The sequence below is a fragment of the Prunus mume genome, linkage group LG3 (assembly GCF_029339155.1).
Source record: "Prunus mume cultivar Tortuosa linkage group LG3, ASM2933915v1, whole genome shotgun sequence".
NCBI lineage: Eukaryota > Viridiplantae > Streptophyta > Magnoliopsida > Rosales > Rosaceae > Prunus > Prunus mume.
Genome location: NC_142700.1, coordinates 1,101,032 through 1,119,071, shown reverse-complemented (window position 1 = coordinate 1,119,071; position 18,040 = coordinate 1,101,032). Strand labels below are relative to the sequence as shown.

Below are 18,040 nucleotides of genomic sequence, written 5' to 3'. Positions count from 1 at the left end.
TAACTTTTTGGGTAGCTTGGCAAAATTGCGAAGCATCAAGAGCCACAAATTTTGTTTGTTGTTTGTGGCGACCCCTGATCAGCAACCAAAGATACCTCTCTCTCTATACTAGTGACTGCACTGAAACATGATGAGGCCTGTGACGAGGGGTAAAGTTGCAAAGTCAGATGTACACATATGAAGGATGTGATTGCAACTCTAAGCATGAAATGAAACCATGATGGAATTGATGAGAGAGAGAGAGAGAGAGAGAGATAAAAGAGGAGGCAATTGACCCAAACACTTCCCTTTGGTCATTGTCCAACAGATCTTACATATCTGAGTTTGAGAAGACCGTTCACCTTGGCAACCAGAGTGCCTTTGTTTGCTCCCAAATTCACTTTCTTACTCTCTCTCTTTCTCTCTTTGCAATAATCCCCAAAAACCCAGGAAGCATTGAAGAAAGAAGTAAGAAGTAAGAGATATAGAAAAGTAGAGTCGCAGTCAACCAAGTGCTTTTAAGTGCTTTTACTTGTTAAGCACCCCATCCTATGCATCCTTAAAAAAGTTGCTTCACACTTTCGAGCTTTTCCTCTGTTGTAGCTGAGTTGTTCTAGCCGGATGATGAGCTGAGTTGTTCTAGCGAGTAAGTTGTGGATAAGGTTACGGAAATCAGTGAGGTTTTTGGTTTCAGACGGACCAATCCTTCTTCTCCACCTTTCCCAATCAACACCCAGGCTTTTCAGAAGCTCTAAATAATATATTATTATATATATGTAATCTATACTTTTCCCATCATGCATTAAAAAATGCACACACCAACATCAACAACAACAATATATATTTGCATACATATATATATAACCTCATATCAAGAAGTCTCTCACTACTGACTCTTTTCCCATAGATGGTATAAATGCCCTGATCATGATAAGCTGGTTTCTGGGTTCGCTCAATACACCTCCTATGTTCCTATTTTGACCCCAAATTTCTATCTTTTTCTAGTTCTGGTTACTCCTTTCTGTGTGCCTTTGGTGTTTTCTGATAAACCAACCTCACACACACTGACCATTTTCAGGTAAGTTAGAAAGTAGTCCGGGAAGGGAACTGAGATTCTAATCATCATTTTCTTTTGCCTTTTCTTTTCTGTAGCACTGTAGCACTGTAGCAGTACCTGATAGTAGAGCAGCTAAGCTATCCCATAAAAGTAAAAACTTATTTCTTTCATATATCGTTTTTGTTGTCTTTTTCTTCCTCTGTAATCTGTATGTATCCTGCAGTGTGCTGCTGGCTCATTGAAATTTGTGATCTTTTTTTGGAGGGATTTAACAGGCCAGGGCCAGGGGAAAGTGCTCTCACAGTCACAAGCTTCTCCTCTCTCCTGGTTGGTTTTTGATGCTGTGAACATTTCAATACCCTCTGAAATCTTTGAAAACCCCTTGTTTCCTTTTGAAGGTAGATTCCTGATATTATTCTCTATTGCACCTTTCTGCTTTTTGCTTCCCAAGAAAAATAAATAAAATTTTATCTCATTACCAACCAAATGTAAATTATTCTCCTCTTATTTATACTCAAAGCAGAGGTCTATTTTTGCTCTGAGTCTCTTTTTCTCTGTGGTGTGGTTGGCTTTTTGCTCAAAGTACTTCAACTTTTTTATGCTTCAGAGCAACTCCCAATGGCAGATTGGAGGGGTATGATGAGCAAAAGCAGTGGCTTTGGTGGGGGGTCAATGAGAAACAATGAAGATTTTGAAGAAGAAGATGTGTGGGGTGTTGGGAATAATGAGAGGGAAAATTCGAGTCCCAAGATGATGAGGAAGTCTAACAAGGACAGCTCCTCTGCTTCTTCCTCTGCATGGCGCCTCCCTACTGCTCCAAGAATTATCCCAAGGGCTGCTGCTGCTAATACTCCAACCTCCCATGAACCCAAGGTGGTCCAAAAATCAGCTCCTCAGAACATCCCTGATTGGTCAAAAATTTATGGCAAGAGTGCCAAGATTGGTTCTTGGGTTCATGATGATGATGATGGGTATGGTGTCAATGGTGGTCATGTTGCTTATGAGGATGGGGGGCATCATCATGATCATGGTGTCAGTGATGATGATGATAATAATGATGGTGATGGTTATGATGATGATGGTATGGTCCCTCCACATGAATGGGTAGCTAGAAAGCTAGCAAGAAGCCAGATTTCATCTTTCTCTGTGTGTGAAGGGATTGGAAGAACACTCAAAGGAAGAGACCTCAGCAAAGTAAGAAATGCTATTTTGACAAAAACTGGTTTCTTAGAGTAATTAATTCCCTTCATCTCATCAGTCCACCATTATTCTATTTCAATTTCAATTTACCATCAAAATCATTGTTAGCCATGAGGGTCCCATGTAATCTTTTTTCATTTTGCTTTGTTTAATTCTTCTTAGCAAATGTAGTATGTAGTGTGCTGGCTGGGGGTCCACTGAAACTTTTACATAGAAAGTCCCAAGCTAAAAGAAAACAGAGGTGCCCTTTTAGTGGTATGATTTTTTCCAGTAAAAAAAGAAGATGGAAAAAGTTGAAAAACCATTGGCAGCCTCTGAGATTTTGTATGGTAGCCAAGCCAAGTAACATTTGGTGTTTAATTTAGGTGAATGATGGGCATTTGCAAAGGAGTTGGTAAATCTTCATGCACCCTATCTGCTTTCAGCTGTTGCTTAGTTAAAATTTAGCATTATTTTAATATAGTAAAGTTTTTCATTCTTGTTTAGAACAAGTGATAATAGAATATTAGATCAACTGAAAAAGTAAAAAGAGAGCCATACAAGTAGCATCATGACGAACATGGATACCCTAAAACTTATCCGGTGACTTGAATTAGCCGAAGAGCTTTTCATTCTAGTTTTGCACTTCTTGTCCTCTTCTTCCTCATGCATTATTATTTTTCTTTAGTTTTGGCCGAACATTTGTTTAATTATTTAACTAGTAAATGAATGCTAAACATGTTACATCATGAAATGGACAAGTTCTCACCCCATTTGCTAAGTTTAAACTGCCATTGCCATTGCCAATGTGGTTGAGGTCTAGAAGAATTTGCTATCCTAGACTTGAGTAATTAAAGAGCCACATGAAATTAAAAAGGGTGTTGAAGGGGTCATATGACTCACATGCATGTTTTAATGAAGGATGAATTGAAATTCATTATAAGTTTATCTTAGGCCTTTGTTCATGATAAAGGTGAGAACAAAATAACGGTTAAAACCGTTATCTAGAGAATGTCTAGCATTCCTAATTGATACAACTCAGTTATGAACTTAATCTATGTATAATTATCTCGTTTAACCTTTAATCTTGTATGATCAATATTCTTTTTATCCGAATAAGGGGCCACCAATAATGTACGAAATTCAAGAATAAAATCGCCTTGCTCCACCTTCTTGAACAGATTCTAGTTTCTGTGGAATATTCAGACCACAAAAAAAATAAATAAATAAAGTGTCTGAAAATAAAATAAATTGCTGGCTATTCCCTTTTGCCGACGCGTCACACACACACCCATAACCTAACACATCTTTATGAACATCATTTAAATGTTACATACATGGACCGGCCTCCTCTTATTTTGCCTCCCATAATTCGTGATAAGGGTAAATAGATAATGTCCTTTTGACCCTACTAAAATACAAAAACAACAAGGCCACTTTTGGATTTTCACTTTTTGACCCTAATAATTCGTGAAGTTATCTCACTTTGATAAATAAATAAATAAAACATCTTGCTTGCTATTTTTTCATGTTGGGCTGTGTTTGGGATCAAGGGGCCATATTGGACCCCAAGTCTTCAATATGCATCAATGGGCCCGAAACGAAACAGCCTTACTTGAAAAAAACGATTGCTAAAAAACGATTATCAGTTACATGTGTTTCCTTACTCGACTCGAAACGAAACAGCCTTAATATTGAAAAATTGAATAAAGGGCACCGACAATAATAATCAAACAGTTGTATATTAAACGGGTTTCCTCATTCTAAATTTTATGCGTTGAGACAACGTGCCGTTTCAACAGACTTCAGCCCGCATGAGAAAATGAAGCTGTTACTGTTGTTGTTATGGTGAGAAGCGTTTTTGCCAAAGGGAGGGACGGTTCAGTAATTTAGAATATAAGAGAGGGCAGTTAGTGGGTCTTCCTCAGTGCACCTCTCTGGTCTCTGTAAGAGAGAGCGAGAGTGTGTGTCAAGCACTGACTCATCAAGAAGGTATCCTTTGTCTTCCAGACTCCAAAGAACTCTTTTTTCTTTTCTTTCTTTTCTGGGTTTTTCAATTGGATTCTAGTTCAAATACTTGTTTTTTTTTTAATTTTTATTATTATAAATATTTCTCTGTGTGTATCAAAAGCAGTGCTGGAACGAAATGTCTTTGAAGAGCAAAGGATGGGGAGGAGAGGTAACAATGAGGAATGTGATGTCAAGGAACTGGGCTTTTCTGCTATGCTTCTGCAGCTTCTGTGCTGGAGTGTTATTTACTAACAGGTAATTTTCTTTGATGGGTTTCTATCTCTTGCTCTAAATTTGCCATTTCTATTTAACTGTTGAGCTTGTTGCAAGTACATTATGCATTTTGGCCAAATGTTTGGAGTCCCGGAATTAATTGGCTTTTGTGGAAGAATCTTGAGGAAACTGTTTTAAATTCTACGTATTTCAGTGGCTAATGATGGCTCCTTAGGTGATTATTCTAAGTCCTTGAAATGGGGATCACTAATTGTACTTTCAGAAATTTGAGTTTTTTACTTTTTCTTTCTAGTTTAGTTTGGAGTTTGGTCTAAGTGCTACTTATGCTTGAGTCAATTATATGTGTGATATCACAACTGAAATTAGTGATTTAGTATATGCTTGTCATAATAGTCAACATTTTTTTTTTCATCAGGTTGTGGATGGTGCCTGAATCAAGGCCATCTAGAATTGGAGCTGAAAGGATATATTCAGAACCTGATGGTTGTAATCAGAAGCTTGTAAGTGTATTTATTCTCAGGTCTTCAAGTCTTCAGTTGCATAACGAATAGCTTTTGAAAGTGAGGTCGGGTTTTGATAGCTGAACAAATTCTTTGGTCACGAATCAAAAACTTCAAAGAATAATGCCATTTAGTCATAACATGCGGATAAAGAATTCTGGTCTAGAGTAATTGCAAAAGGAAATCTTTTTAGTCTCACTACATCACGGATCATGTTTTTGAGAAATATATTAGGAGGGATATAATTTCTCAATATAGAAGGGAGGTTTCTATAGTTTCACTGAACTTTGGGAGAGATTTATTTTATTTACTCTTCTTTCTTTCATACTGATATTTTTAGTTTCACTTTGCCATTTAATTATTCCATTAACTTTTTATTAATCCTTTGTCACTGATTTTTTTGTTTTGTTTTTTGGTAAATATTTTCTCCAACTTTCTGCCTATCTTTGAAGGTTATAAAGCACACGTCCAATGATAGTCCAGGGGAAGCTACTAATCATGTCATTCAGTAAGCTATGCTGATGCTTCTTATAAGAAATGCTCTAGTGTCTTGAGGCACCAAAATGCAAGCTTATTACTATCTATGCATGCAGGGAGCTAAATAAAACAATTTCAAATTTGGAGATGAAATTAGCCGCTTCCAGGGCAACGCATGCATCTGTACATAATGGCTCTCCTATATCAGGAAACTTGAAGACTCTTCAATCAAATTCGAAAAAAAAGTACTTCATGGTTATAGGGATCAATACAGCTTTTAATAGCCGAAAAAGAAGAGATTCCGTACGTGCAACTTGGATGCCACAAGGTGCATTATGCGTTTAGGTTTAATTTAATTGTGATGTTAATGTGCTACCTGAGTTCCTTATTCGAGTTATGATTAATGGTTTCTAGTTGAAAAATATTTACCAGGCGAGGAAAGAAAGAAGCTGGAAGAAGAGAAGGGCATCATCATACGGTTTGTTATAGGTCACAGGTGAGGTTTTTGCCATGCCTACTTCAATCCAGCGTCAGTGGCCTAATTGAATATGAATTTCTAAAATATGGACATTTATTGATTTTGCTGTCGTTACTAGTTCGACAGCTGGTGGTATTCTTGATAAAGCTATTGAAGCAGAGGAGCAAGTCAATGGAGACTTGTTGAGGCTGGTGATTTTTTTGTTCATTTTAGTCAGAAATATTATTTTTCTTGCTTTTGCTACAGTGGAATTATTCTTATATCTGGCAGGCCTTTGCAGTTTCTAATACATATACATACTACATATGCAGAACCATGTTGAGGGCTACCTGGAATTATCAGGCAAGACGAAGACCTATTTTTCAACAGCTGTTGCTATGTGGGATGCTGAATTTTATGTCAAAGTTGATGATGATGTCCATTTAAATTTAGGTAACATAAATTTAAGATTTTGCCCACATCGGCTCATTTCTCAAAAGTTGCTCAGGCTTGCATTAGACCATATATTTGTTTGACAGCATTACTAGCTCAACGTTTCAATTTACCCCTTTTTCAACCTGTTGGTTTACTTTGTGTTTCATTTACCACAGCAACACTTGGAATGATTCTATCTAAACATCGTTTGAAACCCCGAGTCTATATTGGTTGCATGAAGTCAGGTCCAGTCCTTGCTCGAAAGTAAGCAGAGTGGTCTATTATTTTTCAGTTGGATGTATATTTAGATATTGGTGAGCATGGTTTTCATGGTATTTTAATTGTGGAATAGGGGAGTGAAATATCATGAACCAGAGTATTGGAAATTTGGTGAGGTGGGAAACAAGTATTTTCGACATGCTACAGGACAGTTATATGCTATCTCAAAAGATTTGGCAACTTACATATCAATAAACCAGTAAGTTACTGATTTGTCTTTATTCTTTGAGCTAAATGAAACTCAAAGCCTTTAATCCTGTTGATTATTGAGTGAGTTGCAATATGAATTAGATACTATTGACTTTGTGCTTCTTGAAAATGCCTTAATCTTTGATTTGATTCTTATTTCCTGATTGTGGAAGGGATGTGCTGCACAAATATGCCAATGAAGATGTTTCCTTGGGATCTTGGTTTATTGGTTTAGACGTAGAGCAGGTGGATGATAGGAGACTCTGTTGTGGTACCCCACCAGGTAATTTGAAAATCTTTGACTCTCCTGTAGTAGTTCTCGTTTGAATGATTTGTTTTGCCTATGGTCATTTGAGATATAATAACTTTAGCTTGGGTGTTGCACCTGCAGTATGGGGCAGAGCCTGCCATATGTCTTTAGTAGGAATTTAAAGCATGAATTCCAGAAGTAGACAAATAGGTAAATTCCTGCTTACATGCATGCTATAGAGTTGATGGTGTACTATGTTCTGCAGATTGTGTGTGGAAGGCTATGACAGGCAACATCTGCGCTGCTTCATTTGATTGGCGATGCAGCGGGATTTGCAGGTCTGTTGAGAGGATAATGGATGTTCACGAACGTTGCGGTGAGGACAAGAACGCTATTTGGAATGCGAGGTTTTCTCAATGAATGGCTGATATTCTTCCAATCTCATGAAGGATGTGCGGATAATCTGGAAAAAACATGCAGATGTTTTTTATTTATTTTTCCATTCCCGCCCAGGCTATGTCTACGTTGATATAGAGAATGTACGTAATACCAAAAATATAGAATGATTACACAGTTAAGGAAAAGGGATTGCCGTTGGGGGCCATTCTCCATTGTAGCTCAGGAAATCAACCCCCAATGGCAGCTGGAAAGATGAAGATAGATTTTCTAACAACCCCATTCTTTTGATGGTGGGGGAGCTATATTGTAAGTTCTCTGCCATGGACTAGGCTTCATATTCATAATATGTTTCCGTATATGTTTGTCGTATGCCTTAACTCTCCTTTCCTAGTTACAAATGATTATTATTGTCTTTATTCTGTACATCTAATAATACAACATCGAGTTATGAATTGCATGTTGAATTGCTTGCCAGTGGAGCAAATATGCAATTGAGTCGGGATTTTGAACAATTATTCTTTGGTTTTTCAAAATTCATCATCTTTTCATTACATATCAGGCAAATAGTAATCTTCCATCGTTAATCCTCAAGGTAGGTACCTATGTTAAAGACAGCGACAACATGCAACTTGTTTTAAGAAACTACATGGTTTTTGCCAAAGGAAAGGTGACCTTATAAGTAATTTCCAATTTGGAATGTTAGAAAGAATGCAGTTCGTAAGAGCACTTCCACCTTAGCCCCTTGCCATGGCAAGGGGAGCCCTAGCGGCTACTATTCACGTGAATAGTGGCTGCCCCCCAACAAAGTGTGTTTCCAGCAGTTTTAGGCTTGCCATGGCAAATACTATTCATTTTTTTGTTTTTTTCACAACTTTGTTTACTTAAACATTTGATTTGGATAATATTTTCGGATAAGATTTTTGGGTTCCTACGTGTCAATACTATTCATATCGGATAACATTTTCAGATAAGATTTTATTTTATTAGTTGTATTGGTTGGTATTTATAGAAAAAAAAAAGTATGAGGATTTGGTGTTAAAAGTGTTAAAAGCGGAGGTGCAATATTGACTAAGTATAAAAATGGTTTTTCGGAATAATCATTTTCTCAAGATAATTTTTGGCGGCTTTTATTCCTTACACATCAAATAAGAAAATTTGATTTTATGAGATTTTAATATGAAGTATATATTGACTTAATGAGCCATCATTTTTAGCCTAAATCGTATTTTGCACTAAAATCGATTTTTCATATTTTGATTTGGTGGGAATTTGATTTTCTAGTATTTTTATTTGAATCCAAATGGGGGGTACTTCCTTATTTACATTGTAAACTTAAGTAAATGAAGTAATATAAAAATAAATAAAAGTAAAAGGACAAAGACATTTACTTAAATGTTGAAAATGGAAATAAGGTATAGAGAGAAAGAAAAAAATAAAGTAATTTTTTGGTATTTTTTTCAATTTTTTCAGATTTTTTTTCAATTTTTTATTACAAAAATATTGTCTGTCGTTGGATTGGAGCAAAAATTATGATTGGAGAGCCCAGGACACGACACATGGCACATAATTGTTGGCAACATAGCGCTGACGCCACGATGACGCCAAGACGGAGCTCGCCAGTTTGCTGGTTCCACCATCTTGCCTGGGCCTGCCTCCACTGCTGGAAACCAGTTTTACCCCAAACCCCCAGCCTCCCCTAGGCCCCTTGCTGGAAATGCTCTAACGGTGGGTCTTTGGATAAAAAAGGGAGAAACTAATGGAATATAAGCAATTAGTACCATATAATATGTATTGGCATTCACATTATACATACCAAAATAAGAGTATATATATATATATATATATATGTCTAGCTACATACATAAGAAAAGGAACTATATATATATATATATATGTTTCATATGATCTCTAAATTAAATTGTGGGTTTTTAGTATGAATACCACGCTTAGCTCATTGTTGAGTTCCTCTCAAGTTAGCGTCGAATCATCTAGCAAAATAATTAGTACTGAGTATCCTTGACAAAGTAGTCCAAGTTTTCAAATTGATAATACTCGAACTTGTACTTGATAAAATCCAGGTAATGTTGAATAATCATATATGTAATCCCCTCCTCCAACTCTATTAGATGATCGACTAGGTCCACAAGTCCAATTTTGTGGGGCTACCACGTCTAGCTCATCGTTGAATTCCTCTCAAATTAGTGTTGAATCATCCAACATGATAATGGTACGAGCATGCTCATCAAAGTCATCTAATTTTTCAAATTGATAAGACTCAAACTTGTACTCAATGATAATGTTGCATGATCATAATTGTAATCACCTTCTCCAACTCTGTTCAATTTAGATGCTTGACAAGGTCCACAAGTCCAACTCCGTTCAATGTAGATGATCAACATGGTGCACAAGTCCAATTTTGTGGGCTACCATGTCTAGCTCATCGTTGAGTTTCTCCCAAGTCAATGTCGAATCATCCAGCAGAGTGATGGTACGAAAATTATCCTCCTCCAACTTCTTTCGACATAAATCCTCAACATGGTACACAAGTCCAATTTTACAGGCTACCACATCTAGCTTATCGTTGAGTTCCTCCCAAGTTAATGCAAAATCATCCAATAGAATAATGGTACAAGTATTCTCGTCATCGTCGTCCAAATTTTCAAATTGATAATGTATTCACTAAAATCCTGATAATGTTGAATGAACAAACCTGTATTCACTAATATCATGATAATCCCTTCCTCCAACTTCGTTAGACATAGATGCTCGCCATGGTCCACAAGTCCAATTTTGTAGGCTACCACGTCTAGCTCATCATTGAGTTCCTCCTAAGTTAGTGTCAAAACATCTAACAAAATAATAGTACGGATATCATCGTCAAAGTCATCCGAGTTTTCAAATTGATAATAATGGAATTCATATTAGTTGATGGTGGAGATGATGACTGGATGCATATACACTACATTGAGATGGATATAACCAACATGTTATGGGATGTTGTTGTTTCAGCCAAGCTAGAAGGAGTGTTCGCTTATGAGGACATTGATATACACTCCTCGCAAAGTAGTAATCCAGTGGTTGATTTCTATATTTGTTCTATTATGTGATGTGTTTCTCCACTTCACTTGCGTTAATTTTTATGTTTCATCTTTTTAACTTGGTTATTTTGATCTAGAGGATGAAGATGAGGGAATTGATGTAGATGACCCTCAGAGTGCTCCTGATGAGGATCCAAATTTGACACTAACTTAGACAAAACAAAAAAAAAAAAAAAAAAGAAAAAGCTAAGTATGAAAACCAAGGTTTGATAACAATTTAGTAAGTTAATTAGAGTATATCATAATCAACCACGTTGAACCATTCCTAGTAGATCTTCTGGTGCTCTTTAGGGCACAGAGCAATGAGATCATATCCAATTGCCATTTGAGAGTGAACAAGAAGTTATAAATTGAAAAACCATATAAGAAATGAGATTATGAGAGCGGTGTATAGGTTTTTATAAAAAGAAGTTTCTAGATGATAAGAAATCAATATGTTTTTTTCTCTAGTTTCATTTCACACACATAAAGTGAAGCTCAATTTTAGTACAAAAAACTATTTACTAGGATGTTCATGTTGTTAAGTGGATATATGTAGTTTATATTATATATAACATAATGGAGGATTTAGACCTTCAATATGTGCACATATTTAGGACAATCGATGGAGAATCGCAAACCATTGGGCATATGGACCCTTGGGACTATATGAATGCGGATGATTAAATATGTTCTGATCCAACATGGTTGTTTAGATATGACGAAGCATAGTTTTAAGTATTATTCAGGAGGGAATGAACTCTACATATTCAACTTGCCTTGGCAACAAGTTTTTGACCTCTTAAAACTTGTGCACGTCATACATAATATTCAAGAGGAAGATGATTTAGATAAATAGGATGAAGATGATTTGGATGAATGGGATGAAAGAGATTTAGATGAAGGAGATGATACTAGAAATGGAGAGGGAATGTATGTAGGCGACCCTCAGGGTGTTCCCAGTGAGGATCCAAATGTTAAGTATGTTCAGGTGATTAGAATTATTAGTGACATGATTTCCCATAGAATTAGACTTGTTAACGTTTCAGAGTTTACGAATGTGATGGAGTTGGAGGAACATATTACAATGATTCTCATGCATTATTACTTGGATTTTACTAACTATAGTTTTGAGTACTACAGTGTTTTTGGTCAACTCGATCTATTAGCATTGACTTGGTAGGAAATCAAGGATCATTTATGCAATGTATATACCAAATAGATTGGAATATATTGGATTAGATTTGAAATATATTAAAATAGATTGGAATAGATTGGAATCGATTGAAATGGATTAGATTATATTGGATTACACTAATCCAATCCTATATTTTGTGCTACACATGATTAATGATTACAATACTGCAGAGCAACTGGAAGATGGATTTCAAAATAAACGAGTTCAATATTGCATCATAGTTATAAAACTCCACTGACCTTCACTATGTGTAGATGTTTAGGACAATTGATGGGGCATCATAATAGATTGGGTTTTTGGACCATTGGAACTATATGAATGCGGAGAAGTTAGAGTGAATGATTAAATATGTTATGATCCAATATGGTTGTTTATATATGGCAGAGTATGGCTTTAAGTATTATTCATGAAGCACTTGGTACAAGTTTGAGGATTAGCATATTGAAAACTTAGACGATTTTGACGAGGATAATCACACTATCATTTTGTTGGATGATTCGAAATTAACTTGGAAGGAACATAATAATGAGCCTAATATATCATCTAGCTTATTATATTATTATTTATGTTGGAGAGGAAATGAATGCAGTGGAGTACCCATCATCATGGGGATGAAACGGATATTGATTATAGTAATGATGGTCCGAGTAAAATAGTTTAGGTTGTCGGGATAGTTGATGGTCCGAGTAATATAGTTTAGGTTGTCAGGATAGTTGATGATTATGATAGTCAAGAATACTTAGTGGGCAAAATAAACCGTAGTTATTACCGTTATGGATAAGATAGATTGGAATGTGGATGAGTTGGAGTGGATGATTAAATATGTTATGATCCAAAGCTGGAGCAGATCTAATGAAGATGGTTATTTTTTAGTTATATATATATTTTTTAAAGGATTCAAAATGTACTTGTGTTCTCTCCACTCATATTTTATTTTTCTTTCTGCTTATTAGGTTATAAGGATTTGAAGGACAATAATAGAGATGAATGAGAGGATGATACCTGGGATGAATGAGCAGGTGGTGATGGAAGTGGTTCCAATGATGGTGGAGGTGATGAAGATGGCTTCAGTTCCTCCTCCGAAGGTAATCTTATGTCATTACCTATCATACAAGTAATATCACATGAGAGCAAACATCATGTGAGATTTGTGCGTGATTACGCTGAATGTGGCAGCGTACCTGCCATAGAACTGCGGGTCAAGGTTATCCTTAGACGAAAGTTTAACAGAGATACATTCCGCATCACCTACTTTAGATACACGCCAAATGTTCCCGAAATGATAATAAACATAAATAGAATGTTGTGGGATGAGGTTATGGACTCCAAGTTACAAGGTGCTTTCGTCTACGAACTTGATGCTTGCTCTCATTCGGATGATTAAATATGTTATGATACAATATGGTTGTTTATATATTGCAGAGTATGGTTTTAAGTATTATTTATGAAACACTTAGTACATGTTTGAGGATTATTATTTTGAAAACTTTGATGAGGATAATCACATTTTTATTTTGTTGGATGATTCGAAATTAACTTTGAAGGAACACAATGATGAGCCTAATGTATCATCTAGCTTATTGCATTATTATTTATGTTGGAGAGGAAATGGATGCAGTGGAGTACCCATCATCATGGGGATGAAACGGATATTAATTATAGTAATGATGGTCTGAGTAAAATGGTTTAGGTTGTTAGGATAGTTGATGGTCCGAATAAAATGGTTTAGGTTGTCAGGATAGTTAATGATTATGATAGTCAAGAATACTTAGTGGGCAAAATAAACCTTAGTTATTACCATTATGGATGAGATAAATTGGGTTTTTTGACCTTTGGTACTATATGAATGCGGATGAGTTGGAGCGGATTATTAAACATGTTATGATCCAAAGTTGGAGCAAAGCTAATGAAGATGGTTAGTTTTTTTCTCTTTTCTATAAAAGATTCAAAATGTACTTGTGTTCTCTCCATTCATATTTTTTTTTTCTTTCTGCTTATTAGATTACATGGATTTGACAACAATGAAGATGAAAGAGAGGATGATACCTGGGATGAAGGAGCATGTGGTGATGGAAGTGGTTCCAATGACAGTGGAGGTGATAAAGATGACTTCAATTCCTCCTCTGAAGGTAATCTTATGTCATTACCTATCATATAAGTAATATCACATGAGAGCAAGCATCATGTGAGATTTGTGCGTGATTACGCTGAATGTGGCAGCGTACCTGCCATAGAACTACGGGTGAATGTTATCCTTAGACGAAAGTTTAACAGAGATACATTCTGCATCACCTACTTTAGATACACGACAAATGTTCCCGAAATGATAGTAGACATAAATAGAATGTCGTGGGATGAGGTTATGGACTCCGAGTTACAAGGTGCTTTCGTCTACGGACTTGATGCTTGCTCTCATTCAGATGATTAAATATGTTATGATACAATATGGTTGTTTATATATTGCAGAGTATGATTTTAAGTATTATTTATGAAGCACTTAGTACATATTTGAGGATTATTATTTTGAAAACTTTGACGAGGATAATCACATTATTATTTTGTTGGATGATTCAAAATTAACTTGGAAGGAACACAATGATGAGCTTAATGTATCATCTAGCTTATTGTATTATTATTTATGTTGGAGAGGAAATGGATGCAGTGGAGTACCCATCATCATGGGGATGAAATGGATATTGATTATAGCAATGATGGTCTAAGTAAAATGGTTTAGGTTGTCAGGATAGTTGATGATTATGATAGTCAAGAATACTTAGTGGGCAAAATAAACCTTAGTTATTACCGTTATGGATGAGATAAATTGGGTTTTTGGACCTTTGATACTAGATGAATGCGGATGAGTTGGAAGGGATTATTAAATATGTTATGATCCAAAGTTGGAGCAGAGCTAATGAAGATGGTTAGTTTTTTTCTCTTTTCTATAAAGATTCAAAATGTACTTGTGTTCTCTCCATTCATATTTTTTTTTTCTTTCTGCTTATTAGGTTACATAGATTTGACAACAATGGAGATGAAGGAGAGGATGATACATGGGATGAAGGAGCAGGTGGTGATGGAAGTGGTTCCAATGACGGTGAAGGTGATGAAAATGGCTTTAACTCCTCATCTGAAGTTAATCTATGTCATTGCCTATCATACAAGTAATATCACATGAGAGCAAACATCAGGTGAGATTTGTGCGTGATTACGCTGAATGTGGTAGCGTACCTGCCATAGAACTGCGGGTGAAGGTTATCCTTAGACGAAAGTTTAACAGAGATACATTCCGCATTAGCTACTTTAGATACAGGCCAAATGTTCCCGAAATGATAGTAGACATAAATAGAATGTCGTGGGATGATGTTATGGACTCCGAGTTACAAGGTGCTTTCGTCTATGAACTTGATGCTTGCTCTCATTCGGATGATTAAATATGTTATAATACAATACGGTTGTTTATATATTGCAGAGCATGATTTTAAGTATTATTTATAAAGCACTTAGTACATGTTTGAGGATTATTATTTTGAAAACTTTGACAAGGATAATCACATTATTATTTTGTTGGATGATTCGAAATTAACTAGGAAGGAACACAATGATGAGCCTAATGTATCATCTAGCTTATTGTGTTATTATTTATGTTGGAGAGGAAATGGATGCAGTGGAGTACCCATCATCATGGAAATGAAACGGATATTGATTATAGTAATGATGGTCCGAGTAAAATGGTTTAGGTTGTCGGGATAGTTGATGATCCGAGTAAAGTGGTTTAGGTTATCAAGATAGTTGATGATTATGATAGTCAAGAATACTTAGTGGGCAAAATAAATCTTAGTTATTACCATTATGGATAAGATAAATTGGATTTTTGGACCTTTGGTACTATATGAATGCGGATGAGTTGGAGCGGATTATTAAATATGTTATGATCCAATGTTGGAGCAGAGCTAATGAAGATGGTTAGTTTTTTTCTCTTTTCTATAAAAGATTCAAAATGTACTTTTGTTCTCTCCACTTTTTTTTTTCTTTCTGCTTATTAGGTTATATGGATATGACAACAGTGAAGATGAAAGAGAGGATGATACCTGGGATGAAGGAGCATGTGGTGATGGAAGTGGTTCCAATGACGGTGGAGGTGATGAGGATGGCTTTAGTTCCTCATCTAACGGTAATCTTATGTCACTACCTATCATACGAGTAATATTGCATAAGAGCAAGCATCACGTGGGATTTGTGCGTGATTACGCTGAATGTGGCAGTGTACCTGAAGTAGAATTTCGGGTGAAGGTTATCCTTAAACGAAAGTTTAACAGAGATACATTCCGCATTAGCTACTTTAGACACAAGCCAAATGTTCCCGAAATGATAGTAGACATAAATAGAATGTCGTGGGATGAGGTTATGGACTCCGAGTTACAATGTACTTTCGTCTACGAACCTGATGCTTGGTATCATTCGGATGATTAAATATGTTATGATCCAACATGGTTGTTTATATATGGCAGAGTATCGTTTTAAGTATTATTTATGAAGCACTTAGTACATGTTTGAGGATTATTATTTTGAAAACTTTGACGAGGATAATCACACTATTATTTTGTTGGATGATTTGAAATTAACTTGGAAGGTACACAATGATGAGCCTAATGTATCATCTAGCTTATTGTATTATTATTTATGTTGGAGAGAAAATGGATGTAGTGGTGCACCCATCATCGTGGGGATGAAACGGATATTGATTTTAGTAATGATGGTCTGAGATAAATTTGGTTTTTGGATCTTTGGTACTATATGAATGCGAAGGAGTTGAAGCGGATGATTAAATATGTTATGATCCAATGTTGGAGCAGAGCTAATGAAAATAGTTTGTTTTTTTTTTTTGTATAAAGGATTCAAAATGTACTTGTGTTCTCTCCACTCATTTTTTCTTCTTCTGCTTATTAGGTTATATGGATTTGAATGACAACAATGGAGATGAAATAGAGGATGATACGTGGGATGAAGGAGCAGGTGGTGATGGAAGTGGTTTTAATGATGGTGGAGGTGATGAAGATGGCTTCAGTTCCTCCTTTGACAGTAATCTTATGTCACTGACTATCATACGAGTAATATCGCATGAGAGCAAACATCATATGGGATTTGTGCGTGATTACGTTGAATGTAGTAGTTTACCTGCCATAGAACTGCGGGTGAAGGTTATCATTAGACGCAAATTTAACAGAAATACATTCCGCATCACTTATTTTAGACACACGCCAAATGTTCCCGAAATGGTAGTAGACATAAATAGGATGTCGTGAGATGAGGTTATGAACTCCGAGTTACAAGGTGCTTTCGTTTACGAACCTGATGCTTGCTGTCATTTGGATGGTTAAATATATTATGATCCAACATGATTGTTTATATATGACGGACTATGATTTTAAGTATTATTTATGAAGCACTTTGTACATGTTTGAGGAATATTATTTTGAAAACTTTGACAAAGATAATCACACTATTATTTTGTTGGATAATTCAAAATTAATTTCGAAGGAACACAATGATGAGCCTAATGTATCATCTAGCTTATTGTATTATTATTTATGTTGGAGAGGAAATAGATATAGTGGAGTACCCATCATCGTAGGGGATGAAATAGATATTGATTATAGTAATGATGGTCCGAGTAAAATGATTTAAGTTGTCAAGATAATTAACGGTCCGAGTAAAATGGTTTTGGTTGTCAGAATAGTTGAGGATTATGATAGTCTACTTAGTGGGCAAAATAAACCTTCGTTATGACTATTATGGATGAGATAGATTGGGTTTTTGGATGTTTGGTACTATATGAATGCGGAGAAGTTGGAGCGGATGATTAAATATGTTATGATCCAAAGTTGGAGCATAGCTAATAAAGATGGTTCGTTCCTTTTTTTTAAAATATATTTATTTTTTATTTTAAAGGATTCAAAATGTACTTATACTTATTAGGTTACATGGATTTGTGTGACAACAAAGAAGATGAAGGAGATGATGATACTTGGATGAATGAGAAGATGATATCGGGGATGAAGAAGCAGGTGGTGATGGAAATGGTTCCAATGGCAGTGGAAGTGATGAAGATGGCTTCAGTTCCTCCTCCGACAGTGATCTTATGTCACTACTTGTCATACGAGTAATATTGCGTGAGAGCAAGTATCGGGTGGGATTTGTGCGTGATTACCCTGAGTGTGGCAGTGTACCTGCCGTAGAACTGCGTGTGAATGGTATCCTTAGATGAAAGTTTAACGAAGATAAATTTCGCATCACCTACTTTAGATACACGCCAAATGTCC

The 18,040-nt window shown here is 35.9% G+C and overlaps 2 protein-coding genes across 7 annotated transcripts; both read left to right on the top strand.

The window, feature by feature from the left end:
* Positions 1–595: 595 nt before the first annotated feature.
* Positions 596–2,711, top strand: LOC148918367 (protein S40-6-like). Of its 4 annotated transcripts, none has more exons than XM_089048571.1 (4): positions 596–625; positions 1,132–1,186; positions 1,312–1,434; positions 1,644–2,711. In XM_089048571.1, exon 4 carries the CDS (start codon positions 1,655–1,657, stop codon positions 2,270–2,272), a length of 618 nt encoding a protein of 205 aa, XP_088904697.1. In that variant the 5' UTR covers positions 596–625; positions 1,132–1,186; positions 1,312–1,434; positions 1,644–1,654; the 3' UTR covers positions 2,273–2,711. The 4 variants fall into 4 exon arrangements, with proteins under 4 accessions (XP_088904697.1, XP_088904698.1, XP_088904696.1 ...); XM_089048572.1 differs by lacking the exon at positions 596–625 and adding an exon at positions 634–925; XM_089048570.1 differs by lacking the exon at positions 596–625 and having other exon boundaries at positions 634–1,186; positions 1,301–1,434.
* A 1,356-nt stretch (positions 2,712–4,067) lies between these two features.
* Positions 4,068–7,814, top strand: LOC103324563 (Galactosyltransferase family protein). Of its 3 annotated transcripts, none has more exons than XM_008226635.3 (12): positions 4,068–4,207; positions 4,350–4,480; positions 4,875–4,959; positions 5,412–5,467; positions 5,553–5,764; positions 5,869–5,932; positions 6,033–6,105; positions 6,226–6,346; positions 6,505–6,592; positions 6,681–6,806; positions 6,970–7,079; positions 7,312–7,814. In XM_008226635.3, the coding sequence occupies exons 2-12, from the start codon at positions 4,362–4,364 to the stop codon at positions 7,464–7,466; spliced, it is 1,209 nt and encodes a 402-aa protein (XP_008224857.1). In that variant the 5' UTR covers positions 4,068–4,207; positions 4,350–4,361; the 3' UTR covers positions 7,467–7,814. The 3 variants fall into 3 exon arrangements, with proteins under 3 accessions (XP_008224857.1, XP_088904694.1, XP_088904693.1); XM_089048568.1 differs by having other exon boundaries at positions 7,188–7,814; XM_089048567.1 differs by having other exon boundaries at positions 4,347–4,480.
* Positions 7,815–18,040: the final 10,226 nt, after the last annotated feature.

Coding starts and splice junctions, on each gene's coding strand:
- LOC103324563 (XM_008226635.3), top strand. CDS start 4,362: ATGTCTTTGAAGAGCAAAGGATGGGGAGGAGAGGTAACAATGAGGAAT. Junction 4,960..5,411: donor ATGGTTGTAATCAGAAGCTT/GTAAGTGTATTT, acceptor CTATCTTTGAAG/GTTATAAAGCACACGTCCAA. Junction 5,468..5,552: donor GCTACTAATCATGTCATTCA/GTAAGCTATGCT, acceptor CTATGCATGCAG/GGAGCTAAATAAAACAATTT.
- LOC148918367 (XM_089048571.1), top strand. CDS start 1,655: ATGGCAGATTGGAGGGGTATGATGAGCAAAAGCAGTGGCTTTGGTGGG.